The sequence below is a fragment of the Nematolebias whitei genome, chromosome 10 (assembly GCF_014905685.2).
Source record: "Nematolebias whitei isolate Nwh7 chromosome 10, NemWhi1, whole genome shotgun sequence".
Classification (NCBI taxonomy): Eukaryota; Metazoa; Chordata; class Actinopteri; order Cyprinodontiformes; family Rivulidae; genus Nematolebias; species Nematolebias whitei.
Window position 1 is genome coordinate 28,495,702 of NC_056507.1, and position 27,481 is coordinate 28,523,182.

Consider the following 27,481-nt stretch of genomic DNA (forward strand, 5'->3'; position numbering starts at 1 on the left):
AATAAAAAACGGGACTTTGTAGCTTTGGCTGCTGAGTAGATAAGTTTTATATCTGAGAACTAGGTGCTCCTCCCGTCAAAGTGCTTTGTAAAAACATATTTAAAAACAAATCATTATTTTACACACCCAACAGTCCAAAAAGGTCTCCAAGACCACCAAAAACCTCAACAATGTGATTTTAGGCTCATTTGTACTCACAGCTTCAACAGGAATAAAGGCATCAACTGTATAACAACTGTACAAACATTTTACTACAGGTTTATTGAAAATATGGTTGATTTTCAATATACTTCTAAACACCAGGCCCGTCCCTTCACACCTCTCAGCTTGAATAGTTCAAGAAACTTGTGGCAGTTGTTTCGCATTTAAGTGTTTTTTCCTCTCTCCGTTGTGCTTAATAAAATCAGCTTCGTGCACAAGTCCAATGAGCCAGTCCTGAGTCAGAAGAGCAGTCCAGCAGCGCATGTTCACAAACTGGGCTCTCCAAAAGTCCCCCGGCACTCCATGACTCCCACTCCCGGGGGCCGGTCACTGTTGTGTGTCAGTTTAACTTGGCTGGAGGTGAGGCGGTCGTAGGCCAACCTGTACTCACGGTCAAACGCATCTGCAAAGAAACAACAGCATTTATGCCAACTATAAAACTAAATGTCTTTAAACAGAAGGAGGGATGCTGTAAGAGATATACAGGTTAAAAAGCTGACATTTTCTTTCAGCAAAGGATATAAGAAACTGTTTTTTAGTTTATTTTGAAGGTAAGGACTGCTCGCAGAATGTGTCTAAAATTAAAATACACGGGAATAGTTTAACACGTAAAAGAAATTAACCCAAATATAATCATTACATTTGGCATTTTTAATGTTCCTCTTCATGATAAAATGAAGTATATTTTACCAAGTTGAGACAAAAGCTACTTTATGAACCATCTGGTGGTGTAATTCACAGAAATGCACTGTATTTTAAAATATTTTTATTTTTTAGCATTATCTTGTGACTATGGAAGCCCATTTCCATCATGAAAGAAAAAAATAAAAGCCCAACAGGACATCATAATTTTGACTTTTAAAGTCATAATTATTAGAATAAAAGTCATAATTTTGTGTTTTAAAGTCATAATTACAAGAATAAAAGTCATAATTATGAGTTTTAAAGTCATAATTATTCATTCAACCTTTATTTAGACAGGACTTTTAAAATCATAATATCAACTTAAAGTCATAATTACAAGAATAAAAGTCATAATTTTGAGTTTTAAAGTCATAATTTTGAGTTTTAAAGTCATAATTACGAGCTTTAAAGTCATAATTATGAGTTTTAAAGTCATAATTATGAGAATAAAAGTCATAATTATGACTTAAAACTCATAATTATGACTTTTATTCTCGAAATTATGACTTTAAAAGTCGAAATTATGACTTTAAAAGTCGAAATTATGACTTCCTGTTGAGTTTTGTTTTCTTTCATGGCGGAAATGGGCCATATATATGACAAATAATTTTTATAAAGTTTTTTTAAGAGCTCATACAAGACACTCTTGTTCAGGTTTGTGCAACTATCTGTTTAGGATAATTCAATTATATTTTTAAACTAATCTAACCCCCCAATAAAGCTTTTTGTTCGAAGTTAAAAAAGACTTCAAATTCAGACGGAGGTATTATTTTTCACGATGGGGGAACATTTGTAACCAAAATGTGCAAAGTGGTAGAAAAGCCTCCAAAATTTTAGAAGACAAAACATGAAATATTTGAGATGTAGTGAAGTAGAAGTTAGAACCTCAGAGCTGAAAACTCTGAGTGCAAACAAGAAAATATGACAAAAAGTAACATTTAAAACAAAATATATTAGTGGGCCCGCTGATGCTCACAGAGGAGCGAGAGGATGTTCATGTGGATGAAATAATTGAAAACTAACCCTGATGGTTACAAACCTAAACAAATATAAAAATAGTGTAAAACATTCATTTAAAAACCTTAAACATCTTCTAAACAAAGCTTTAAGAAATACATAATTTTAAACTTATCATAATTTTTAGTAAAAGTTGAACACTTTAATCAGAAGGATCGACCCAATCGGCCCCAAAGGTTGAACTGAAACCCTGTGAGCTGCTAGGATGACTAAAAATAAGATTTATAAGTTTCAAACTTACTGATATTGATGTTGGTCCTCCCCAAAGCCACGAGAGTTAGAAACAGCAAATCTCTGTAGAGGCTCCTTTATGAGTAAAAGAACACAAAACTTTAAATGTTACACCCATTTCATGGTTGTGTGATCTTTCCTCTCAGCCCCGCCAGCTCTCTCCGCTCACCTCTGTCTCTTGAAGCCCAGCTCGGGTCCCAGCAGCTGGAGGATCTGGCTCATGGGCTGATAGACGTCACTCTTCTTGATGCTCCTCACGAAGCTCTGCAGCAGCTCCACGGTGAAGAGCTGGCCTTCTTCACACAGCCCAGAGCGGATCAGGGAGTTGGCACCTGCAAAGACAGAAGAAGGAAAGTCAGCAGAGGATCATCTGTCTCCATCACTCACAATCAGCTCTGAAGGCAGCAATAAAACCAGCACCTCGAACAGGACGTCTGAGCTGAATTATGCATGATGCTCGGCCTGGGCGAGCAAACGCAGCAATAACTTACAGTGTGCGTTCCACAGGACGTAGCAGGGCTGAAGTTTGTCCTTGTGCAACCTCAGGTTGTCCCACATGGTCCTCACAAGCACCTGCTTGCTGTCCTCAGATGAAACGCTCTGCAGAGGCTAAAGAGAATAAAACTACATGAAGTCCATGGGTTCATCTGCAGAAATACGTGTCGCTTTCATGCACTCTTTTGATTTTGTTTTCTTCTTCTTAACTAACACAAGGTGATGCTAAAGTCACAAACTTCTGAAGATCTTTATTTGTACATAGTAATAATAATTAAAAAAAAACTGCAAAAGGACTTATATGTAATTTGTCCCCCCAAAAAATGAATGTTTAGGCTTTATGCTGGCTCAGGCCTCCCCTGGAAAAGAGATCTGTGATCTCTAAGGGATTTACCTGCTTAATTAAAAAGTTAATAATGATATTGATAATAATAATTTTATTTACATCCAGACCACACAACCTATTTTTCATGACTGTTTTGTCACCATATATGTTTTTGATTCTGAGAATAGATTAATGCATTTTCTAAGCACAATAAATAAAAAAGTACATTAAGACTTTTTAGGCTTCAGATTTACATTTCAGACCTATTGACGCATTAAAAAACAAAACAAAGAATAAATAATAATTGTGGTCTGCGAGTACTTTGAATTTTGACAGATTTTGCCCTCATATCAAAATGTTTGGACACCACTGGTTTAGACATTTACAGAAGAGTTGCTGACAGCTGATACTGGTCCCATACCTGGTCTCTGTGGCCGCAGTGCTGCGAGGCCAGGATCAGAGCCGGCAGGTTGCTGGGAAGCTCCAACCTTCTGAAGTACCACACGAGGTTCCAGAAGACGATGGGGTGTTGGTCGACGACGCTCGGGGAGGAGATAGCCTGGTCGCCCTCGTTCACCAGCAGACTCTCCAGCTCCTTCCACAGAACCAGAGGGCTCAGGTAGGGTATGGTCACTGGATCAGGGACTGGAGCAGGCATGTTGGCGCTCCAGCTGATGTCCTGCTCATGCGATGAAGCTGCAGATGGTGCTACAGACACGCTGTCCTCAGGGCTGAGAGGGGCAGACGTGTCCTCCTCTTTAACAGGATTACTGTTCTTCAAAACCCTGAGGAGAAGCAGAGCGGATTTATTTAAAGAGGCCACAAGGTTAAGGGGTATTTTCTCTCTGTGTGTGTTTGTGTGTGTTTAAAAAAAGAATCACAACTTGATCCAAATGATCAAAAACTGTAAAACAACATTTATGTAATTTAAACGGTAAATAAGATACACCATGGTCTGATCAATCATGTAAAGTGTGTAAAGTACAGTTCTGTACAAGGTGATTAAACCACCTTAGAATTTATTTCTAATGAGCCAGACTTATCTAATATTTTAAAGTAGTTTGATTAATTACACTTTCAAGGCTTTTTGGAAGTATATCAACTTTTTAATTCGGGCTTTGGCTGCTCTTTGCTAATTTACTGTCCAGTCCTTGTACTGAGTGTGAAAGTGGACAAGTGGAGGATAAAAGAGGAACGCGTCAGGCCTAAATAACTATTTACAACAGCTGAGCAACATGCATAACTTTAATAAAATAAAAATGCAACAAAGACCCGACAGGATCTGAAACGACACCATCTTGGAGCTGATAACTGACTTTATGTTGAGTTTATGGCTAATAACTCTTGGTTTGTTAGTGCTAAATTATTATTTAAGTGTCATATTGTCAATTGTCTTTAGTCATTCTTAAAAAGTCAGTTTAAGAAAACAGAGTGAAGTGACTTGAACATGAAACTTTTCTCCCAAAAAAGAACCTAAAACGAGTAAAGAAGCAGCCAAACTCCATATTAAAAAAAAAAAAAAAAAATAGAAAGAATTAAAAAATATGAATCAAGACTATTTTGAAAGATTGCAAAAAAGTCCGTCCACGTAGAGGCAAACTTTATTAAAGAGAAGGATGACACACAACGTTTGCCCAGTATTGTATTCCATTGACACTTTACCTGTGTTGTGGTCTGAGATCTTTGATTTCCACGTTGAGAAACGGCAGGAATGCTGTTCCACAGAAAGGGCAGGTGCTGTTCAGGTTGGAGTCATCTGCTGTCCAGCCTGCCATGATCTCCTCATCGTACACCAGACAGTCGCACGTCTTACAGAGAGAGCAGCTGGACATCAGCACCTGCCATTAAAATCATGCGTTATCGATCCCACTCATCCTGCAGACTTGTTTCCAATGAGCATATATAGATAAATATTTTACCTCTACTGTGTAATTAGGGCTGGGTTGGAAGCGGCTGACATCTGGAGAGGAATCTGGAGTGTGAGGAGCTTTGGAAGGAAGTGCCAAACCACCTGAATACAACGAGGGATCATTTATTCAGACACACGACTAAATACAAAACTGAAAGGGATTACAGTCGTTGAAGCAGCCGTGCACCTGTGTCTCACATTTGATCATGTGCACGTGCATGTGCATGCACGTGTGTATGTTCCTGTGTTTACTATAAAGCCAGCAGCAAGTTGCAGAAAGCCTGCACGTCAAATGAGTCTGTTGGCCTAGTTTCCCACTGAAAAACACCCAATTCTAATGTTTTTTCCTCTCCTCTTACTCTAAATTTAGAAAGTCAAGACCCACTTTTGCTAAAACTGCAATGTTGTAAAGAAGATTAACTTCTCTCCACTTTATTTGCATTAGTGCCACAGGTGCAGACTGGGGAAAAGGAAGTGCAACAAACCAGAGAAGGAGTTGTGTCTGAACACTCTGTTGGGGCTGCTCGGGCTGCTCAGGTTTGTTCGGTGAGCGCCGACGGGGCTTCTCCTGACCCGGGACACGCCGCAGTGCTGAGGGGACGTGAAGCCATGCGGGTCCAGACTGGAGTCGTTATCGTGCAGCGAGGAGCATTCAGCTTCTGCTGACGTCAGGGAGGAAACGCTCATTCGGTCAGAGTTTCCATCCTGGAGAAAACAAAGAGGAACCGAAGAAAATGCATTTCAGTGCTAAGCGCTGAACAATGAAATTTGCTGAAGAAGCTGAAAAGGAGCTTTTCAAGCTAATTTAAACAGAATACTAGCTAAAAGCTCATAGTAGCAGGAGGTAAGCTAAAAGCAAAAAGTAGCATAAAACTCCAAAAAAATAAGAATTATGCTGAAGCATATTTCAAAGAGAACAATGTTTTCTGAAATGAAGAGATCTTCATGCATTTCTATGAGGAAAATGTTTGTAAAGGAGATTAAATATTTTTGAAAAGTATAAAAATGACAAGCACCAGAAGTCCTATCGCTCAATACCTGAATGAGCAGAAGGTTATCATACACGAATGGCTAAAATAGTGCAAAGCATGCAGAAGTAATTAGATTGCAAAAAAAAAAAGAAGCATGAAAACAATTCACTCAAAATTCAACACCATGGAGCCAAATCACAGGCTGAAAACATCGAGCGTCTGACCTGCGTTAACGAAGTCTGGGAGGACAGACGGGAGTAGAGGCGACTCGCCTTCTCTGCCACACCCTTCCCTGCTGATATGACGCTGCTCTTGAAGATGTCCAGAGTTGGGGTCAGCAGCGAGTCCATCGAGAACGACGAGGTGGAGGGGGTAGGCGACGATGGCCAAACCAAGGAGGAAGGCCTCTCCCTGTCTTTGTTACACATCCCCAGAGGGAGGGACGGTGACGTCCTGAGCCTCTCCTTGGCTTTGACAGGGAGTGAGAGGTGTGTACTGGAGCGGGCCAGAGCGGTGGACTGTGGGGACGTGTGAGCAGACGAGGTCGAGCGAAACAACGGGCTCGAAGGGTTCTGTAGGTCCATGCTGGGTGTGCGGCTGCTCAGGGGGCTGCTGTTGTTTATGTAGGTTTCAATCTCCTCAACGAGGTTGCGGCTGGCAGTGGGCGAGCTGTGGATGTCCTTATCACACTCCTTTCCTGTCCCTGTCACCATCTGTGACAAGGGATCAAACCCCATCTCAATACCTGTCCTTACAGTGCTGGTGGTGCAGTGGACACCGCCCTCCACGAGGCGTTTGTGTCTCTCAGCCTCCGTGTCCTCCTCTTCCTCCACTCCGTGTAGTCTGTCGGCTCCAAGCTGATTCGGCCTGGCTGAGCTGAGGAGAGGGACGGGGAGTCTCACACATCCCCGTCCACCAGACAGGTCCAGAGAGTTGGGCCTCTCCACACAAGGAAGATCATCTCTACATGGACTGGAAATGTCTCTGGAGCCAGTGTCTGCGATGAAAACACGTGCCACAGCATTAAGGTCGGAGAGATGAGAGCGGCTTTAATTTAAAATCCCATTTAGACAGTCTCCTTCCTAATAAATCATCATTAGAACGACATCTGGTAGTTCGCAATTCTCTAATGTGATAGTTCTGATATTTTCATTTGGGGTGAAAGGTTGTGAACAATCAATATCTTACATGTTGTTGATATCTCCTTTATTAACCTCAATTTGGAGAAATAAAGCTTAATTCTAACAACTCTCAATTTTTGTCACCACAAAGCTTTTTGCATGAGTCTAACAAAGTTGCGTCAGGTCCTCTGGATGGTTTCTTTTGGTTGAAACGTTTTGTCTTTCATCCAAAAGACTTCATCAGTCCGAGGAGCTGCAACAAACTCAGTCTTATAAATAGCACCTTCACATAGTGGGTCAACCAGTTTGATGGTGCTCAGATGGTTTCTGGAGTCCACTCTCTCCTATGTGCTATTTATAAGACTGAGTTTATTGCAGCTCCTCGGACTGAAGAAGTCTCTTGGATAAAAGACGAAACGTTTCAACAAAAAGAAACCTGGATTATTCAGCATGAATCTGGATACTTTTTGCAAAGAGTTTTGTGTCAAATTGAAAATATAAATTGTGCCAATGGATTTATTTATTTAGCAGTAAAGCCTTTTTGTAACTGTGGTACAAATACCACTGGCAGTAGTTCCCTTTAGCGGTACTCAAAATAATTTTTGGTCAACTATCAGCTAATTTACTACTCAAAGGTGAGCTGTGATGTGAAGCCAGGCGATGTGCAGTGGCTACATACGCAACATCAGACAAGTCTTTCTAGAACAAGAAAATTTAATTCAAAGTATTTTAAAGTTGTGTACAGGTGTTGTAGGTCATAGAAAGGAATCTGATCCTACTGTATGTGGTGCAGTTTAAAACAAAAAATAAATTTAACAATCTCATCTTAAACCACAACAAATAACCAAGATTATATTATTTGCTTTATTTTATGTCTGTAGCAACAAGGCAGTTTTGGGAAAGTGTAATATTTTTCAAGGATGTAATTATTATAAAAAATTTTGAGAAGCACTGTTTCATTGCACAATTGCAAAATTCGAATTCTAACAAAACAGCATTGAAAAAAATCCGACTGTTACATTCACAATTATTTTCCTGTTGCTTGTGCGCTGCTGTTTACACCAACATCACGTTTTGCAGCAGGGAGGGAGAAGTAAAGCTGTGGAGCTTCAGTAGGAGCCAGGCTTCATTTTATAAACCATTGCTTTGAGTCACAAGTCAAAAGTAATACATACTTAACCTTTACCTTGATTTCTGAAGAATAATCACAATGCACAGCAGGATTTCATTAGACTAAGAATGAAGTACTTTCAGGGAAAATAAAAAAATCATAATTAACTGCTTATATAACACGAAGCACATCCACCAAGAAAAACAAAAATCTAATTATACAAGGATGAAGAGAGAGAACACAACACCTACACTGAGATATCATCCCCCAGATTTTAAAGACAACGTGTTCGTGTTGCTGTAAGCTGTGACTCACATCTGCAGAAATGATCACCAAGTGGGAAAAAACAAAAACCAAGTTAAAACACAATCCAGAACTCACTGGGCTGCCTGAGGCCTTTGTCTTCCCTCGGGGTCGAGGCGTCGGTCTCTCTGCTGCACAGCCTCTCCTCCTCTTTGGACAACGAGTCGTAGCCTTGGTCCGACTGTCCACCTGAAGGAAAAAAAGCAACTTAAAATGCATTTGTTGTCTTTTTATTTTTTCTTTGAGGATAAGCTGATTGAAAATTGTGCTACTGGTTGCAAAGATGATTTTCAGGAGCTAATCACAGAGCTTCAAAAGAGCGAGCGAGGTGACACCAACGGGGCAAGCAAAACAGAAAAGTCAGAAAACAGGAAGACAGTGTTTTTTTTTTTTTTTTTAACACCACACCCACAGGGTCAATATGCATGAAAAATACAAAAAAATGTAATTATTTTGCTTATTTTAAAGGCTAACGAGGCAGTTTATGCTAGATTTAGGTCAAATATTGAATAAGTCAAAAAGACAATTTAATTTTGTTTTATTAGTATTTTTAAAAACAGCTATGTAGTTTACACGTAAACAAAACAATTAATAACATTAAAATCACACGTAAAAAAAAAAACAACAAAACACCAGATACAATAAAATAGGCTAAAAAAAACTAAAACAAATGAACACCACAACATAAAAGACTTGATGGGACTCATATTGAACTCAAACTGTGTAAAAACGTGACTTTTCCGGTGGGATTAAAAAGTCTGTAAAGACTCTGCAGTGTGAAGATTAAGGAGCAGGTTGTTCCAGAGTCTGGAGGCTGCCACACCAAAACCCTGAGTCTCTCTGTGCTTTAATTTAGACTCCAGCTGCACTAAGGTCAAGGTCAAGGTGTCTTTATTGTCATTCGCACCACATGTGGTACATGTGGTGGAATGAAATTGTGTACACAGGGTCCCAGTTACATCCAACAAAAATACAAATTGTAAACAAAAACAGTAATAAGATCTAAGATAAAAACTAAGAGCATCAGGCTGGAAGATCTTGGTGGTCCCTAGGGAGTTGTAAACAACAAGAAGTCTGTTTAGATAATGGGGTACCAAGCCATTTATAACTTTAAAATAAAGTTAAAGAATCATAGTCAATAAGAAACAGGCAGCCCAGGAAAATCTGCTCAGACTGGAGTGGTCATGTCTTCTGTACGGCTTAAAAGATGCACAGCAGCATTCTGGACTAACAGACAGTGGCAAGATGTTGTTGTCATAGTGGCAAGATGTTGTTGTCATGGGAATATATTATTTATTGATCTGCTGCCTGATACATTACAATATGTATGCATTATTCTATATTAATCTACTATATTATTATCCTTTATATATATTGTTTCCTGCTTGCTCTCGACGAGGATGGACGCTTTTCCTCCTCCTGCCTCCCTCCTGTTTTGCTATTTGCCTTGGGATTCCTATTGGAGCCTCTCACTAAATATCCTCAGAATTGTAAATTATGGATCTGGTCAGCTGGTCTCTCAACGCAATTGATACATTTTCTCAACGAGAAGACATGGTGAAGGAGAGCCCTCTTGCCCTGAAGGGACACTCGCAGTTGGATACATGATGGATTCCTGGGGGCAGTGGCAGATGGTGTGTCTGTCTGTATTGTCCGTTGAGGACATAGAAGATGCATACATAATTGGGTTTATGATAGATAACTGGATTTCTGCTTTTTGGTGTTGGCAGGTATCTGGCATATCGACAAACTTGGAAGATGGCGGCAGCAGTTCTGGCAATCATGAGGCTGCCTGCTTTGTATGAAGGAATATACCGAGCAGTAACCTCTCAGACTCGGACGCTGCATGAGCTGAGCTGTAAGCTGGATGCCATTACTGAGAATCGCAGGCTACTTGCTGTCAGGATTTTGTGGACAGGAACGAACCCAATGTGCAGACAGGACTCAAACTCGGCAGATTACAAAAATAAGTATTTTAATAATAAATGAAGAACAAAACAAACAGCTGACGTGGCAGCAAAACTTACATGAAGACGGATGGCTCAAAGGGAAACTCAGGGAGGACTCAGGAAAGCTCAGGGGAGACGCAGGAGAACGCAGAGACCCAACGAATACGACCCGACAAAGGAACAACACAGAACAGGAGGCTTATATACAAGGACGAGACCAGACGTGATTACAACAGCAGGTGTGACGAGACAAAGGTGGCAACAATTAAACTGACGAGGAAACACAGACACAAACAGAAACAGCAAAAGGTGCCATCCTTACACTTGCGGCTCCTGGGACTCACTGGTGGGAAGGAATTGACCTTGGAGAAGGCTACAAGCTTGGTCCGGCGGTATCTATGACCATAAAATTTAGCTGTTTGGAATCGCCAGTGAGATGTACCAGCAGAAATATGAAGGCAGACATGGAAATTCAAGCAGAGGCTGCCTGACCCAAAATAACTGTTATCTGAATTTGGCTTCCCCACTCGACCTTGAATTGGCCAACTATCTCAACTTCTCCTGGTTGTTTTTGTGAATGAGAAGCTCCACTCCCCTATCGCTCCCCTCTCGAGGGCATCTGTGGATCTGTGTCAGAGTTGAGCCGGCTGATAGACACTGTACCATCTTTATCAGGACTATGGAACTATTTGGCAGTCTCCTCGGACAACTCACTGCCCTTGTCAGCCTCCTTATGTTAAATGGACTGTACTTATATAGTGCCTTTCTATCTGATCAAAATACTTAAAGCTCTTTACAACACAATCTGTGTCCTCATTTACCCATTCATACAGCACTCTGCTAGATCTCTACAAAGCTAATTGAACAAATCATTCTAAAGTGACTAATCAGTGCTTTAGATCACATTCATACACTGATGGGACACACATCGGAGACAATGAGGGTTCAGTGTCTTGCCCAGGGACACTTCGGAATGTGACTGCTGGTGGATTCGAACCCCCAACTCTTGCATTGGAGGATGACTGCTCTAACCACTCAGCCACAGCCACCCGCACTTATGCATAAATGTATTATGATGTCATCAGTATGTTGCTGTTTATGTGCTGAGGTCATTTTCTTTGCAACTTTCACACTATGTCCCATCTAGGACACAGTGCAAGATTTGATTTTTTTTTTTTACACCTCCACTCCCCCTCGTGTTTCTTTTTCCTTATCTGAAAAAAGGGCTGCGCCTCTCGACGCCGGCAGCCTCAGTCACCTCCGTCTCCCCATGTTTGTTTGTTATGTTTCTTTCAGACGGGCAGTACTGAAATATAATTTTGTTGCGCTTTGGTGCAATGACAAAAAAGCTGATTCTGATAACCCGTTTATATTAATAGGTCATCGTGAACTGTCAGAATGATATTACAATGTTTTAATTTCTGATATTATAATCATTTTTGATGTGACTGTGAGAAAACAGCAAAGAGCTCAGGGTTCATCATCTTGTTTATTTTTGTTATTTTGTGATTTGTTCTCCAGGAATCCTTGACAGATGTTTACCTCCAGCTGCTCCTCTATGTATTGGCTCACAGCTGTGGTTTTGATAACACTGGAGCTGGGACAAGGGAGGGAGGTGAGGAGGATGGAGGAGATTCCCACAAAACAAATGGACTTTGTTTTAGACATTTAGAACCAGATCAGAACCGGGGCAGAGAAAGCATTAGAAGTTCTGTACTTGTAATGTTTTCACTTCCTGTATTCTGTCCGTATCTCCACGAAGCTGTGTGTTAGATCACATCAAGGATCTGTGTATCACCTGCAGGGAAATGTAGTATTTGCCAAAGCTCTGACCCAAGGAAAGCATGTGCAACTTAGATGAATCCTTGAGGAACTCCACAATAAACCATATACCATAAAAGAACCACAGGGGAACCACAGAGGAAGAGAAATGTCCAGGTAAACAGGAAGTGAATCACTGAAGGAAAGTACCTTGAATCCCAGCCTGGTCTTAAAGGCGTTTTGGGGAAATAAATCATTGTGGTCAACTCTGTCAAAAGCTGCTCTGAGATTTAATCAAATCTAAACTGCACTGTCTAAAGAGTGGAACAGGTCACTACAGACTTAACAAAGTTGATTTTCTACTGGTGTGATGCAAAATATAAGAAAAATGTCAAACAAAATGCTGTCAGATTTCCTTTTCTAAGTTATTTTTATTAGCTGCAAAAAGATAAACATGAAACAAATCTTTATAGTACTGGCACTTAACATTTTAGTTTATTTATTCTGTATGAAATTATAAATTGTTGTCAGCACTTAGTCTTTTTTATTTATTAGACTCTGCTAAATGTGATTTTTGCATTCTTCACTTAGAAATAAATGTAAAATCCAAATATTGACAAAAACAGAATCTGCACGAGGCAACACTAAACTCATGTGTCCAGTGGTTTAAGCAGAGTTAACATAAGAAAAACTTCTGGCTCTTTTTCTTTTGACGGTGATAAATGAAATAAAATCAAAGGGAGGCTGAGACAAGAGGACAATTTATAGGTTGCGGGTAAAACGGCGGGAGCCGTGCTGAGTTTTCATACCTGTACTGAACCCGTCATCACTCGAGTCCATTTTAGTGAAGTCGGTGTCGATGGAGGTGCGCTCGGCAGAGTCATTGGTGCTGTCTAAGCTGCCGTGGCTGGCCGTGTCGAGATCACTGCCGTCTGAAGAGAGAGAGGTGAGAAGCTTAAACCAACGACAAGAATCAAGCAGCATGAACTCACTGGACACCCAAAATAAAGATTTATGTCATGCTTTCAACTAAAATAATAAGTGAATGAGAGAGGAAGGTTTTATTTATTTATTTATTTTTGCACAAAGTGCTTATTTACTGGAGTTAACATGCTTATGTTTCTAGTCCTAGAAATCCCTCTTTCCTAGGATCATCAAATCAAATGTTACGCCGACAAGAACAATGACAGAGTTTGTCATGTAGAGCACGATGTTTCCATTGATCCTCGCACCCCCAAACATGATGTCATGAAGCTAATGAGACTTCTTGACTTGTTGTGGGGAATTAGAGAATGAGTCAACAGTGAAAACCTGTGCACAGGATGCTGCAGAGGAAAAGCCTCTTGATTGTGTTTAATTATTGCCACATTAAGGTGTCATTAAAGAAAGGCAGATGGGGGAACAATGTGAGCTGGAGGAGGACAAACAAGTGCTCCTGCAGGATCTCATTAAAAACAAAGAAGGAAATCAACAAATTCAAATTTTTTTAATCCACTAAATTAGTTTGCAATTTGCAAAGTAATTGCAAGTGAATTTGTACTGAACATCCCGAGGCCCTGTGAGTGTTGACTATAAAGCAAATACAGCTGTGTCATGTTGCAGTCATAAAACATGTCAGACTAAAAATGATAATATGATCACATCAAACCACTGGTGCATTTTTCAAAATATAAAGAAAATGCTCACTGCAAAAACGATAACTTGAACAGAAATGATAACTTCTTATCGCCCGAGGAAACAAGTGATAGAATAAAAATAATAATAATCAGCTGAAATCTTCTTTGAAATGGAACCAGCCTTACATAAAGGAAGGCCCACTGCCCCTGCCTGCCAAAGTCTTGAACAAAACTCATGCAATCTGTAAACACTTGAAGCATAAAGTGAGAATGACTCTCATCTACTGCCACATCAAACTTAATCTGTCTATAAAATATAAAACTCAATTCAATTCAACCTTTATTCATACAGGTTAGTTTCATTGAGCCTCGAGGACTCATTTACAAGAGAGACCTGCAATAAATAACCCGAGTTATTGCCATTTCTGTGTTTTCTAAGGTCAGCTAGCTGCTGCAGCTGTCTTGGATTGCGGTGACTCAGACAACGATTAAGTCTTAATTTGATTAAAATTTGTAAAATCAGTTAACATTTTTCTAGTTTTTGAGATATTTTGCTAACAGACAGACAAATAAACACACTCACAGAGACACAGGCAGTTACATGATCAGGGGTGCACATAATTTTTAGTGGGCTCCTCAAGTGAGTACCAGGAGATGGTGTTTGCAGCTATGCCTTAATAAGTGCCACCGTCCTCACTGTCCTCCTCAGTGTCACTCCCACTATCCTCTACTTCAGCTTCCTGCATGGTAGATGCTGCAGATGCTGCAGATGCTGCAGATGCTGCAGATGTACCTCCTTGTCCTTGCTATATTTTTCTCTTGCATTATTCTGTAAAACCCCCTATTTTGTGAAATGTAGTTATGACGCCCTTCACTAGTTTGTATTTGTATCTTGTTGCTTTGTTCTGTTTTGTGTTGTTAATAAAGTTATAGAAAAAAACTGATGGGCTGCATCTGCAGGGAAGGGGCGTTTACCTTCAGGACAAATTGAGGTCATCGATTGGTCAGTTACTGACACGCCTACTGGATTGATTTGTTGCAAATCCAACTCGTGCAAAAAAAAAAAAACACTGCCGCCACCCGCCGGCCCTGGGTGGAGGTGGGGCGACCCAGGTGGGGCGACCCAGGTGGGGCGACCCAGGTGGGGCGGCCCAGGTGCAGCGGTAGCGGTGTTCTGAGTTTTATTGTTGTTAATTAAAAGTAAAAAAAAAGTAAATAAATAAAAACAGCCCACACTTCAGACCTGCCCACTGGGAAATCTCTAGACCCTCCTGATAACTTGACGGTCAAGTACGCAAAGGCGTGTGGTAACACAGGTGATGCTATGCATTCCTGATTTTTGTTGCGCATGCGTACCAGTTATGTGCACCCCTGTACATGATTGCCCTTCTTTATGGTGCCAGGCGATAATTAGAAATGCTCCGATATTTATCGAATGCGGTTTATAAGAAGTTGTTTTAAGTTTTGTTAAAGTCTCACCTGAAAGCTGCGTATCTGTGTGTGGAGTCGGCTGCTTCCTCCCTGCTTGCTTGAACTGGAGGACACCGAGGATCACGTTCCTCAGTTTCCCCCACAGAAAGTAGCCTCCTCTGGTGGTGGAGGGCCACGTGCTCTCCAACACCGCCTTAAGCGAGACAGCAGCACATCACAATACATTTGAAATAAAAACAATCAAATGTTACATCAGACTCAGCTCACTGTGCTCATAACAACAAAACCCACCTTGTTGTAGTACCCGTATGTTATTGCATTGGGCTGAACTCCTGCCTTCTTCATCTCAAACAGCACCCTGACAGCCAGGACCGGCTGGCTGTACTGACCGCACAGCTGCAGCAGAACACGGTAACACACCTAGGACAGAACAACACCAAGCTCTTTGTTCTACCATTCGTTTCTCTAAATGGTGCAGCATCCTATATGTAAAAATAGCTGTTTCAAACCTCATCTGGAGCCTGCAGCTTCTTGTCTTGCATCTTCCTCAGCACATCATAAGCTGTGCGCAGAGCTCGCACCTTCGAGTGGCAGTTAGTGACAAGTGCCGGCAAGCAGATGAACCACAAGCCGTAGCAGTGGCGAAGCAGACACTTAGACCACATTTGAGGCATAGAAGAATACGTTTTGGCCATTTTCTGAGCTGATTTAATCTCCTACAGAAAGACAGAAAAATTATTTTTGTCATTCAGCAGCCAAATGTGCATTTTACATCCGTCATATTGTCATGTTGGATATTAGAGCAGGCAGACAAGCTTAAATGTATTAATTTGCTATTATTCCATGGGTCTTCAAAAGGAGAAGCATATCTGCAATTCTGCATATAAATATTTCACTAAATGTCGAGTAAATGTCTCTGCTCATATGGTTGACCTGTTTAGAGCGTCTAAAGATGGCTGTAGGGCTGGCTGGGCTGCTGTGGCGTGAAGCAATCCCTGTTGACAGAGGATTTGGTCCTTCCAGTGGATCCAGGAGCTCAGATCTCAGCACAGGGAACCCAGAATAGCTGCAAAATAAAACAGATACTCAACATGGTACCAATTATGCGTTTGCTCTGAAACTCTGGAAACTCGAGTACCAACGTATACCCAAGAGCAATGTGCTCCAGCTTCAAGTGATCAAACAGCTCGGCAGCAGTGACAAAGACTTCAACAATAAAAGGAATTCATGCTAAGCCTCTGCTTTCGATGCTCAAGTGAAGCCAAGCAGAACAAGCAGTTAGCAGCGTATCTGTCTTTTAGAGAGGAGTCTGAGGTGTAATACCTGTAGCACAGAGGGTGTTCTTCTCCCTGAGGAAGAGGAGGCAGCTCTGGAGGGTTGATGTAGACCGTGTGCTCGCTGCGGTGGGACTCGTCCAGCTCAATCAGCCTGGCGTCCTCTGGCCGTTCACTGTCAGTCTAGTTTAGAAGAGAAACCCATATTTGTAACTGTTCTTCATATTTTTGTGCCTTTTAAAAATAAATCCACATGTTTAAAGGACGCACGCAGTGGGATGTAATTTGGTGTGAGCTGTCAGTGTTTGCACGCAGATGTCAGGAATGAAACATCGGCATCAAAATGACGTGACCAATCGAGCCAGTTCTGTTTATCTAAAAAGAACCAACTGAGAGGCTTGAATTCAAAAATCTTTTGAGACTAAGTGAAACTAGACTTAGAGACATGAGTCCTTTTGACTGAGTCTGGGACACTTTGGCAGCACTAGTTGATGCTAAACGGACACATTAGTTTCAGTTTATACTTGACTGAATTGCTGTTTGGAGACATGTCCACACAACTCTGCTGCTGGCATCTCAGAAAGCAACAACTTAAAAACAATCATTTAGACTTAAACCCATCTAATAGCTGTCTAACAGAGCATCAAAAGCTTTGTCACTTGGTTTATGTGAATTTAATACCAGCTTATTTTGGGCACAAGTTTCACGAAACATCAATAAAATGACAGGCACTGCATCGCACCCCCAGTAGAAATGAATTACAGGGATTGTTCCACTCAGTTGAGTGGATAATTCAGTCAGTCGACTCAAACTGGACAATTTGTCTTCTCTTGTTGTTCCCCTCACAGCTCTCTTTCTCAATCGCACATTTGTTGTCAACCTCAGCAGCAAGCGAGCTGAATGAATCGACGCTTCCACTTCTCAGTAGTGACTGCGATGACCATCGACGCAGGAAGTGTAACTGTTCCTGGTGGATGTAAATGTGACTTCCTGATTGCACAAGTTTGTAACCACAAAGATTTCATTTTTTTATTACTATTCGATGGGAGAGGGCGGATGTTTTTGTCACTTTTGTGACTGGAACAAAGCACGGTCACAGGCTTTGCTCATAAATCCTTTCAAATCTGCAAATTATTAGCACTGGAGTGGAAATTTGACAACATCCTACACAGTTTCAACAAGGAGAAACAAAAACAAAGCACTGACAAATTAATTTAATCAATCCAAGACTGGAATTAAGGACCTCTGGGACAGAACTGTAAAGCATGACACACTGGAAACGAGCAGGGAAGGTTTAAAGTGGGACACAAGATCTGGGTGCTTACCTTGCTTCCAGTAAACAACTATCAGGGAATCAATGAAGCAAAAAGAGAGAGAAAGAAGAAAACTACAATAAGAGCAGAAAAATAATCTCAAGGAAGATGGAAAACCATTCCTACATGCACTAAATGCATATTGCTGATATATTGCTGACCTTTCATGCTACATTTTTAAACTAAAATTTTTTTAGCCTTTTTAGTCAAAGCTTAGCAATAACTTGTAAACATAATCAAACACAACACTGAAAGATCTCACGTGATCTATTTGTGCTCTGAATATGTGTTGGGAATGACTCGCAGCTACAACTGCATCAAACTGGATATCAATATCTGCAAAATTGACTGAGTAGTCCCTCGACACTTCGTGATTCGACTTTCGCACAATTTCAACACGAAACACGATTGACGACAGGGAAAGGCAGACCCCACCCCCTCCTTTCTCTTTCTGAGGCTGTCACAGCAGAGGAGAGACACACAACAGCCTAGCCTGCGTCTCTTCTCTGCTGTGACAGCCTCAGAAAGAGAAAGGAGGGGGCGGGGCCTGTTGTTCCCCATTGTGTCCCAGAGACACACAACAGGCAGGCGCACAACAGACAGCCTCAGAAAAAGAAAGGAAAGGCTGGGGTATGTGTCTGTCTTATACCTGAGTGAGCGGCACAAGCAGCATGGATTGTTTATTTGAAATAATCAAGCGCGAACCGAGCCTTTAGGAACGAGAGCAGGAACAAGAATGCTGGATACTTCAGGCACGAGGCGATCAGACATTATGGAAGGGAGGCAGAGACTGGGGATGGATTAAGAAGAGCAGCGCACAGTTGCAGCAGGAGGGAGACTGGGAGTGACACAGGTGATGAGCATGAGTGTGACTGTGGCAGAGAAGTGGGCGTGGCAGGTGGCAGACAGCGATCATGACATGCTGTGTTCTTTTAGAGCTTTAGAGAGTTTAACCATTGCAAGAGTGCGGGAAGGGTTTATAACGGCTTACTATATATATATATATATATATATATATATATATATATAAATACAAAAATAAATATAATGTCCCTATATTTCGCCTATCGCGGGTGTGTCTGGAACGTAACCCCCGTGAAAAGTGAGGGACTACTGACATTTCTTTCTTTCCCGAGACTGATGAGTTGTAGTGGCCATGATAAATCAGGTAGCCTTCAAAAGTTAAGCAGTTGTAAAAATACATCCAGTGATTACTTTCTGAGAGTTTCATCAAAGTCCCTCCTTTGATTATTGAGATATTTTGTTAACACAAACACACACCTTTCAACTTAGTGCAATAAATCATCTTTTGTTCATCACTGCACATAAAACAAAACATTAATAAATAACTTTTTTGGAGACGTTCAGGAAATGTTCATGAATCTGTCATTTTGCTCCTTTGCTGCAGAATGATTTAAAATAAGCACTCCACAGCAAAGACTGCGCTACGATGATCCTCACCTTTTCAACACAGTCGTCAAAGAAAGCCAGGCTGGCGTCTTTGTCGCTAACGAAGGAGCACTCCTCTATGAACCGACTGAACATCTGAGTCTTGGTCATGAGGGAGTAAAACCTCTGGTGGGAGCGGTCTCTGCTCTTCACGAAGCCTGAGAATCAAAACGCCTTATTTACTGACAAACCTGACATTATTATTATTATACAGTAGAAGCAACATCTGTAATGATCAGATCTTTACTTTTCAGGCTCTGACTAAATATTTTCTGGGTCAGTGTGAACACTTCAGCAGTATTGTAGGAAATGAGCTCCCTGCTTTGAAAACGAGATGTTCTTTGCTGCTCCGCTTGCGTAAGAGCCCACAGATGTGCGGGGACATTGTGCTATTAATCACGTTGTTTCGCTGACTTGTCATCCAAGTCTAATTTCCACTGAGGCTTAAGTTAGATAACAAGGACTAATTTAGGCCAAAATGTGAAGCGTTGAGCAGCGTTCAGACCATAACAGAATTAAACCACAGCAATAACTTGTCAAGCTTCATAATTACATAAATTGGCAGGACAATGTGGTTTCTGAAGCTGTTCCTCATGTACTTTGATGGTTATTAAAGTTAAAATCATACACAACCAAAAACTGACTAAAATTATGATGCAAAACATTTCTTTACGTCTTCACTGGATTCATGTGATGTTTTAAGATGATATTAGCATACCTTGTAGATCAAAAAGCGAGCTGACATCTGTCGTCTTCTCAGACGGAGCTTGAGTGATGGGCTGCAGATAGGAGCGGTAGCCTCGCAGGATGGCCGCCATGAACCGGAGAAAGGCCTCCTGGATCTCCAACTCCAGCGTGTGAAGGCTTTTCCCTCCGTAAAGCTCACTGTCAGTCATTGTGTGGTCCATCTGCATATCATCGCGGTTTAACTGACCACCTGAAAGCGAAGCAGAAGATGAATTCGAATCTGATAACAAAAACATTTTCAAAATAATTTTTTTTTTTCAAAAATAGTTAAAATCCTCTAAAGATAAAAAAAAATCTCTAATGATTTCACAGCAGCTGTCACAAAGCTGCTTCCTAATTAGCCTCTCCAGTACAACATTATATTTAAAATGATTTTTTTGTGCTGTGATAGTACCTTTTTATAAAGTGACAAGTCATGTGAAGAAATAAACTTAAATTCCCTAATTAGAAAAAAGTAGCATAACTGACTAAAAGCTTAAAGTACCGTAGCAGAAAGGTAACTAAATTAAAAGTAATATAAGAAGACAAAAACAAAGCAATTATGATGAAGCAGATTTTGTAGTGAACAATGTTTTTAAAATATATTAACGGATCCCAATGTATTTTTATGGGGAAATATTAGTAAATAAAATAAAATAATTTGAAAAGTATAAAAGTTACAATAACAAAAGGTTTAAACACCCATTTCCTAAATGACATGAACTTTTGATAGATGGATAGATAATGCATGAAAAAGTAGTTCAATTGCAAAAACCATACAGAAAAACAAAACAATACACAGAAAAACAACAGTGTGATACCCACTTAGGCTAGCCCTTTAAAATGCTAAACATGTAACATTTTAGTTCAGTTCTTGTTTTTTTAGTGTCACCGATCAATCGTTGTATTTCAATTTTATGTTTTGAAATGCTTGTGCTCCAGCATCAACGTGTGGCATGGAGGCTGCACAGCTGCAGAAAGAAAAGCTTTGCAGAGAGTGGTGAAGGCTGCACAGAAATCTGTCGGAATCAGCCTCCCCACCATCACAGACATCTACACCTCCAGATGCAGGAAGAGGGCCACCTGCATCATGAAGGACCCCACTCACCCAGCACACACACTTTTTGCCCTGCTCCCCTCTGGCAGGAGGTTGAGGAGCATTAAGGGTAGAACCACTAGACTGAGGAACAGCTTCTACCCTGTGGCTGTTAGACTCATGAATATCTAACCAGAAAAATCAATGTAAGAAAAAAATGAATAAATAAAAATCACTGTAATGTCACTTTAATTGGTGAAATGTGACTTATCTGTGCTGCTGATTATCCATGCTGCTGATTATCCATGCTGCTGATTATCTCATGCTGCTGTATTCATTCGTACCCATCTGTTCACCACAGACTCATGTTCAGGCTGCTGTTGTTACGCCATATTATTTTACACTATTAGTGTTTAGCGCATATCTTAGATCTTTTAGCGTACTGTTTGGCGTTTGTTTAGCGTATATCTTAGTGTAGATCCTTATTTACTGTTTCTTTTTATACTGTATATTTTTGCTATTTTTGGTTGTAACTGGGACCCGTGCACATACTTTCTTTCCACCTCATGCACCACGTGTGACAGAAATGACAATAAAATTTACTCGAGCTTGAATTTATGGTTTGACATACTAATAATTAACAACACAGTTTCAACTTGCAAATAAACAAACAAATAAACAACTACAGGGTTAAAAAGAAGATTGGGAACAATTTTGTTCACAGCATCTCCACCCTAGTCCAAACTGTCCTCATCACAAGACCTCCCATAATTCAGCACAAATCACAAAACTTTTTTTTTTTTTTACTGTAACACTGAGCTCACATTTCTAATAAAAATATCCATCCTGGCTGACTCAACAGACTCCTGTAGGGAACTAAATTATGCATGAAAGCACTTTGGAGAATGACACAGCATCAGACTGGACTCACCCTCGGTGAGCTGCTGGTGGAGCTTATTCAGGGCATTCAGAAGATGTTTACAGGCTCTCCGGGGCAGGATTTTCCACGTTAATGCCTTCTTGTCATCTTTCCTGAAAGAATGATTTTATTTTTATTTTTATCACAGGGGAGGGCAGTTGAGAGAAACTGTAAAAAAGATAGAACGGATTCACTGACATCAGCACTGACAATTTAATATCTCTGCAGAAGTGTTGATGTGGAGGCTGTGTGTCCTTTATACACTGAAAATATTTCACATTCCAGCTCGAGCCACTAAATAAGAGAGGCTCTCACTGACAGATACTGATAACCTTGGGAGATAACTTAAAGACCGAAGCAACATAAAACCAGTGAGAAATGATTTCTGGCGTTGTGAAGTTGTTAGACGACTTCTATCAGAAATAACTTACTGGGAGATGGTGTTGGTGTCCAAATCAACACAGCTAATATCAGCTGGAGGCACATAAAGGTCAAAGTATCTGGAGTCCAAACCCACAATAAAAGGACACGGTGCACTGAGCACATCTGCCAGGGCCAGCGGGCACAGAGGGATGTACGGGCACGGCCAGTGGAAGGGAAAGATCATCTGGAAAGCAGGGCGGGATCATCAGAAAACTACATTTTTATACTTAGTCTGCAAAATGTTCACTTCTCATATCTAAGTGTTTTAGTTATAGGCTATTTTGAAATAAGGTGGTATCCTAAATGGTTTTCTTTGATGTAAGTTTCTGTATATTACTTGATTAAAGATGGAGCCCTGTCTCTTGCCTCGTCCATCCCAGCTCACAATCACATTAAAGATCCCGTTTCTTTAGAGCCATTATCATGAAAAAGAGCAATCGGGGACTGGAAGACTCACAGACACAAGGGCTTCGGTAACACTGGTGAGCACCGCTGGACGCAAGGAATGAACCAGGATCTTGTGCTCCGTGACGGCCAAGACAAGCAGAGTGACGGCGTTCTTCGGGCCCAGGTTCAGTAGTAATGTGGAGAGGCTCCCACCGCTGATGCACAAAGATATTTAGAAAGGAACATTTAGAACTTCGGCAAAGACTCTTGCTGCAAGGATATGAATTTTAATTAAGTTTATTTTTGTTTTATTACCTAAGAGGCAGCGGGGAGGACACAGGCTGGCTCAGTATGAGACTGTCATGTGGAGACAACTGTGGAAGACAAACATACTTTAGCTTGTAGCATTACCGGTATGTTTAATGTCATGCAGCTCAAACTAAATGAAAGTTAAAAGGACAGTCTGGTCATTTTTGAAGCAATGCTCTGTCAGATCAGTAATGAATACCTTATAAGCTGTGACACAGTCATAGAGCACTGAGTGTGGCAAAAAGGACATGTCTTTGTCCAGGTTAGGCTAATGGCTAGCTAAACAAGGGCCAGTTTTTACTATTTTTTAAATTGTTTTAAGGATTATGAAAAAACTCTTTCTCAAAAATGACACATCAGCGCAAAAGAACACTACATTAGCTAATAATAAACCTCTGCACTTTTATATGACACTGTTGGTTTAGTTAGTTTTTGCTTCCTCAACCAAACAAAGTTCGTGTTACAAGCAAATGTGCTGAGCGCAGAACGCTGTGCGCTGATGGTGCTGAGGCTGCAAACACATCATTCTTTGTAAGATGAGTGAACTCTGAGACTGATACTGATCAGAGGTTTAACATCAGCTAACATAACACTCTTTTGTACCAGTATGTTGTTTTAGAGAGAAGCTTGAAAACTGATTTTTTTTTTTTAATTGCTCATTTGGCTAGTTGCTGTACAGCTGTCATTTCTAACCCGAACCTGGAGCCCAGCCTGGCCCGACCCGGACTAGGGCCGGGCCATAATAATGGGCTTAATGTGTGGGCTGGGCTGGTGTTGGGCTTTTTATTGCTTCAGCAGAAGTGTGTGACTGACAATCCAATTATATGGCAACAAGGCTTGCCATACATTCACCTGCCACACACGGCAATTTGACCGCGCGCTGACCTGTCTTGAAAGATGAAAAAAAAAAGTTAATTTAAAGTAAAGAAACACATTCATACAAATGAGACTTCTTTGTTCTTTCCTTTAGAAGGTGGTGGTGTAATTTAAAAAAGATTCAGCTGCACGCAGCGGACACGCGCGGCTGACGACCCAAACAGGTGAGATCTCAAAATATCCGACATGTCAGAGCAGGGTCCGTGTCTGAATAATGCAGAATGCAGGCCGAAGCAGGGATTTAATGCACTTTCACGGCCACGAAAGGACAAACAACCCCTCAGCTCTAATCTTCTGCTCTTTTTATTCAGCCGTGTGCGTCCGCCGACCGTTAATAACAATATAAGCAGTCAAAGCTTAAATAAAAATGTCTGGTTTTTTTTCAGGGTAGGACCTGTTATTACTGTTAATTCGTCAGGTGGGGTTTGGAAATTATGGCTACAAGCTGTGGCCGGGTGGGATTTTTTGGGACCGAATGCAACTGTAGATGTTAGCAGCCTGGAGGAAGACTTCTGCCCTTCTTCCTCTGTGTTTTGAGACTGATTTCAAGGTGGAGTTGACAGAACATCACTTTAGAAAATGACCAGAATTAGACTTTTTCCACCACTCATTAAATTTAAAGATGACCTGCACAAGGATGCGTGGTCTCTGAATGGAGGGAAATGGGACGTGTTGCATGAAGTGGGAGATGTGCCTGTGGGAAAATAAAAAAAATAAAAACCAGTTAGTAACAAGACAAACATTTAATCAACTCTAAATCAGTGTATTTGTTAGACTTCAGTCAAGAAAAAGTAAAAATTTGTTAAATGAGCTAACTTTTCAATGGGAACTGCATGTGGTCCAGAGATGGAATATCTGTAGAGGAAAGTGAGAAAGCTCCTGAAGGACTGGAAGAAGGGCCAGTGGGACAGTAAGCAGATACTCTTGTTGTTGTAAATGTTTCTGGTCCCATCAGGTCCAAAATCAGAGCTTGGCAGGCCGAGCTGTGAGCGCTGACGCTCCGACAGGCTCTCCTCAGGGTAAGACTCATAAAATTGGATAGCTGCTCCATACACCTGCACGCAAAAAGATCACAAAGATGTTCAGAATAAAGAATATCAATCCGAATGAAAAGTGTTAAAAAAAAAAATAATAAATTTTTTTTTTTTAATAAAATAATTGAAAAAACACCAGATAGTACCTTAGATCTTTGAAATAAATGCATCCACACAAAATATTGTGATCAATTTTCAACATCACTGATTAATTAAACCCTTGTAAGTTTTTTTGAGGATCATTCTCTCCAATAAAAATGATAAATGAGTCTGGGTTTCAAGTACCATGGGACCTGCCTGCAGACAAGAGGTTACAGGGAAGAAGAAATGAGCACTCAGGCAGTCAAACTTGCACACCAGCCTGAGCCCGAGTGCTGCATGAGACATCTATTATTCAGAAGATGAGCTGCACAAGAAAAGAATATTTTATGCTGCATTGCTTTCAAAGAACCAACAGGCTTTTGGGTCCAAAACAGCCTACAGACCATTTTGATTCCAGTCAGAGTTTAGAATTTGACAAGCATTGTCTCCTTTTTAAAGATACTGCTACAGTTTATCAACAAGCAAATCCATAAGGGATCCCGATGCGCTGTGAGGGGCAGACGTGGGAATGAAGATGGATAAGCTAACTGAAATGAGGCAATAAAGGCAGAATGTGCGAACTCCAATATGATGCAAACTTCAGGGGAGCCCCTTAACTAATGATGAAGCTTAGTCTAAAGAGAGATTCCTTGGCATGCAAGTTCAAGAAGAATGCGGCTTCTGATAATGATGATGTAGAGAGGCGGCTGTACCTTTTCCCCAGAGGACCCCGTCAGGACAAATGTAGAAAAAACAGGTAGTGAGTGCTTGGTGTGAGCTGGCCAGCACTCAATCATGGCCCCCATGGGCAGGCAGAACATGGGCACTGACTCGGGCAGTGGGAATGACTCATAGTCCTCTTCTGGGTACCTACACAGCAAACCTGGGCACAACACAGTCAAAAGTTACGTGGAGACATTGTTTGTAGCTCTTTATTAATGACACGTATGTGCAGCTAAACGTTTCTTTTTTTACCTGCTTTGTATGCGACTGTGTTTGCTTTAGCAAGAGACTTCTTATAGCAAAGGTAGACCGAGGACCCCCACTGGAAGATGGATTATCACAAACCATGACAGATTAGTGGAACCCTACATCCTTTGTGTTCAACGCATATGGATGTTTCTGGAGCTCCATCTCACCATGCTGCTGTTGAGGTTCTTGTCCACCTTGCAGAAGGTGTGAGGGGGCATCTCCCCCTTGCCAGGAATAAGGACGCAGACATCGGTCACAGCCAGGGAGGTGTGAGGCTGGCTCTTGGGAGCGCGGCGGTACGTGATGTAGATGCGCTGAGACGATGAACTGCTGATGTTGGCGGGACGACCTGAGGGCGTTGTCTGGACGATGTGGCATCCAGGCTTCAGTTTCTCCTTCCACTCATACAGAACTCTGAAAGATAAGTTTTAAATAATATCTTGGTGAGCCCTGGAGAGCTTTGATTAAAAGAAAAAATAGAGAAACTGCCAGAGGATATATGTTTAAGAGCAGATTACAGTGACCCAAGATGGAGCTGTGATTAGTGGTGCTGGGTGAGCAGAGGGAGTGAGGATTACTTCTTACCCGAGATCTGTCAGTGGAGGCTTATCCCTGCCTCTCTTGTAGCACAAGAAGATCTGCGGGCCCCTGAGGCTGGCTCCGTTAAGCTCAGCAGAGAGGCCTGAGGGCGTGCTCTCCACGCAGGTGAAGCCCGGGGGCACCTCCTCACCAAGGGAGCGAATCACCACAGCAACGTCGGTGATGGGGGCTTTGGGTTTAACAGACTTGGCGCCGGTGTCATCGAAGTGCAGGTCCTCCTCCAGAGGCTTGGATGAATCGGTGAGGCCGGCAACCACAAAGTAGTCGGCTACTCGAGGCCCTTTATCCTCCATCATTTCCCATTCCCACACTGTGCTCTGGAAATCGTAGAAAATGGGGGTGGGGCGCTCAGTTATTTATTTTATTCACAGAGGAAAAGGGCCTCCAGCTTTCCAAGAACATGAGTTGTGCCTTCATAAGTTAGATAAAAGTGTGTCTCCTTCAAAATTCCTGGTAATTTCATTAATGCTGAATAAAGTGTTGAAAAGGAGACACAATGAAGCAAATAAATAACTCATTTAAAAAGTGCACATGATAAAAATAAAATAAAATATAATGAGAGCATCTGGAAGTATTTCGCATGCATTCCTGCCTGTATTTCATAAAGAAATATGGGAACATTTAAGACCAATGACCTTGATACAGTATGTGCCATGAACGATTACGTAAAATAAAACGCATGCCTCTGAGAAGAAAGAAGATAATAAAGCATCTTTCAGAGGGAAACAGAACTGTGAGATGAAGAAAGGAGGTGGTTAACACTTTTAGCTCATAAGGGCAGACACCATTTATTCTGGGCTCAACAATATCATGATAAATGAAAGGAATCGAGGGAGCGCCCGTGAATCAGATTGTTTTATCACATAGTGCAAAGCCTCAGCCTCTGGAAGTCCTCAGCTCCATTGCAGCTTGTTCTAGCTGAAGAGCCTGCTTTATCTCGTTTGGCATTTCCCCCAC

At 41.2% G+C, this 27,481-nt stretch overlaps 1 protein-coding gene across 1 annotated transcript; it reads right to left on the reverse strand.

Annotated features, from left to right (window-relative positions):
* Positions 1-32: 32 nt before the first annotated feature.
* dennd4a (DENN/MADD domain containing 4A) lies at positions 33-26,829 on the reverse strand. The gene is made up of 29 exons (XM_037683532.1): positions 26,510-26,829; positions 26,092-26,338; positions 25,928-25,997; positions 25,666-25,835; positions 24,654-24,892; positions 24,465-24,531; positions 22,968-23,026; positions 22,723-22,867; positions 22,274-22,449; positions 21,855-21,955; positions 19,880-20,098; positions 19,174-19,319; positions 17,725-17,742; positions 16,449-16,582; positions 16,059-16,191; positions 15,635-15,841; positions 15,417-15,545; positions 15,174-15,318; positions 12,888-13,010; positions 8,447-8,557; positions 6,058-6,830; positions 5,348-5,567; positions 4,873-4,964; positions 4,616-4,791; positions 3,375-3,738; positions 2,625-2,742; positions 2,303-2,465; positions 2,144-2,208; positions 33-604 (listed from the first exon to the last, which is right to left on the reverse strand). Exons 1-29 carry the CDS (start codon positions 26,818-26,820, stop codon positions 468-470), a joined length of 5,058 nt encoding a protein of 1,685 aa, XP_037539460.1. The 5' UTR covers positions 26,821-26,829; the 3' UTR covers positions 33-467.
* Between the last annotated feature and the right edge of the window lie 652 nt (positions 26,830-27,481).